The sequence below is a fragment of the Contarinia nasturtii genome, unplaced genomic scaffold (assembly GCF_009176525.2).
Source record: "Contarinia nasturtii isolate CC-2019 unplaced genomic scaffold, AAFC_CNas_1.1 Cnas_scaffold_1145, whole genome shotgun sequence".
Taxonomy (NCBI): Eukaryota; Metazoa; Arthropoda; class Insecta; order Diptera; family Cecidomyiidae; genus Contarinia; species Contarinia nasturtii.
The window spans coordinates 1,537-3,359 of NW_022198489.1; the positions used below are offsets into that span (position 1 = coordinate 1,537).

The 1,823-nt window shown below is 30.3% G+C and overlaps 1 protein-coding gene across 1 annotated transcript; it reads right to left on the reverse strand.

The window, feature by feature from the left end:
• Positions 1–282: 282 nt before the first annotated feature.
• Positions 283–1,060, reverse strand: LOC116344682. The gene is made up of 2 exons (XM_031773339.1): positions 948–1,060; positions 283–868 (listed from the first exon to the last, which is right to left on the reverse strand). Exons 1-2 carry the CDS (start codon positions 1,011–1,013, stop codon positions 413–415), a joined length of 522 nt encoding a protein of 173 aa, XP_031629199.1. The 5' UTR covers positions 1,014–1,060; the 3' UTR covers positions 283–412.
• Between the last annotated feature and the right edge of the window lie 763 nt (positions 1,061–1,823).

A 1,823-nucleotide genomic window follows, 5' to 3' on the forward strand; every position in this document is an offset into this window, starting at 1 on the left:
CTTCGAGACACACGTTGGGTTTAGTATTTTAAAATTTCATAACAAATCTGACATTTCACAGCACACTTCTTTTCAAGACCGTTCACTTACCGGAGGGTCCTAAGATTTGTCTGAAAATTGTTTGCCGAATTAAATCTGAATAATTTCCGAAAATCCATTTTTCCGAATATATATTTTTCCGAAAATCTTGTTGCTGACAGAAAATAATAAAAATATGAAAAATAATAATGTTTCCCAAATGTCAAACAATAGAAATTAGAAGTTATTTTCATGAAACTCGTCTGAATTGAAGTCGAAGGTATCGAAAAATTAGAGGAACTCCGTTTTTGTTATAAAGAGTTCTTCAATTCGACAAATACATATTCGATTTTTGAAGGATGAAATGTGATATTCGTAACACCAAGACCGAAATCTAGAGTTCTTTCAACTCCACCATAAAACTATAAAACCAGCTATAAAAATATCCATGAATAAATGGTCTTAAATATAATTCGTTGTCATTTTTTTTAAATCCAATGCCGATCTCGACTCGAACACCATACGAACTCAATTTAGAATCATGCGCAACAACCAAAATCTCATTATGATATTCACTACTGTCAAACTTTCTCGTATCGAAGGTCAATGTGCCAAACTTTCCTCTGCCTGGATTCCCAAAAGTTGATTCAGATTCAGCTTTACCAGTTGTTTCGATTGTTAAAAACGGATATTTTTCTCTAAATTCATCAAAATTATTCGCGTAATGAGAATAATCAACCACTGCATATGATTTTGAATAGTCTCTATATTCAACTTCCCCCCAACCTTGCGAGAAATGTTTGAAGTTACTGTACAGCACAGCATATGTAATTGGTGCATCATCTGAAACCTAAAAGCGAATGAGCCACAATAGAAAAAACTCAATTTTTTAAGCATAAATTAAATTCATAAATTTATAATTATCTTACATTCAAACTCATCACCAACGAAAGATGAATCACAAAACAAAACAATCGATTCCAATTGAAAGCCATCCTTGCAACTTTTTCGAAAATATAAAATATATGTTCTAATATGTTCAACTGACAATAGCTTAAGAAATTATAACCCAAATCAATAGGAAATTCGATTTATAATTCGTTTCACATTGTGATTAAAAAGGTTTATTCAATATCAAACCAATAATATTATTGTTATTTCATTTACATTTTGAAATACAAATTAAAAAAGATTTACGATTAACTCGGGGATTTTTACAATTTGATAAATTTTGAAATTGTCCCTTGTGATTGCAATTCATTATGAGTTCTTCTTTCTTCTTGAGATACGGTGTGATGTGTTCAACGAATATTGAAAATTGTACTATTGGCATTTAGATTAATGACATTTTCTATATTAAAAAGAATTGAACATGTTATTGCGCGACAAAATTACACCCAAGTGATCAAATTTCGAAGAAAATCAAAAATATTTAACAAATGACCAGTTAGTTCAAATTGCCTGAATATCGGCAAATTATCAAAAAAATCATTCTAAGTGTAAATATAAGAACATTAAAGATTCGAAATTATATCAGAACATTTATTCACAAAAAATGACATTCTATTCACATTCAACTCGCACTTATGATTTGCTGCGCAATATGTATTTTTTATCGCTGTTTCTGTTGTTCCACAAAAACCTTTGTTCTACAATGATGTAATTCGATTCGCAATGCCCATTTAGTTAATGGGCATTGAATGTTCGTGAACGTTCCGTTTCTTTGCAATATGGGCTCAACATGATAAAATTCGTGTGTTCAGCAGTATAATGCAGTTGTTTTTAATTGAAGATTCATATGTTAT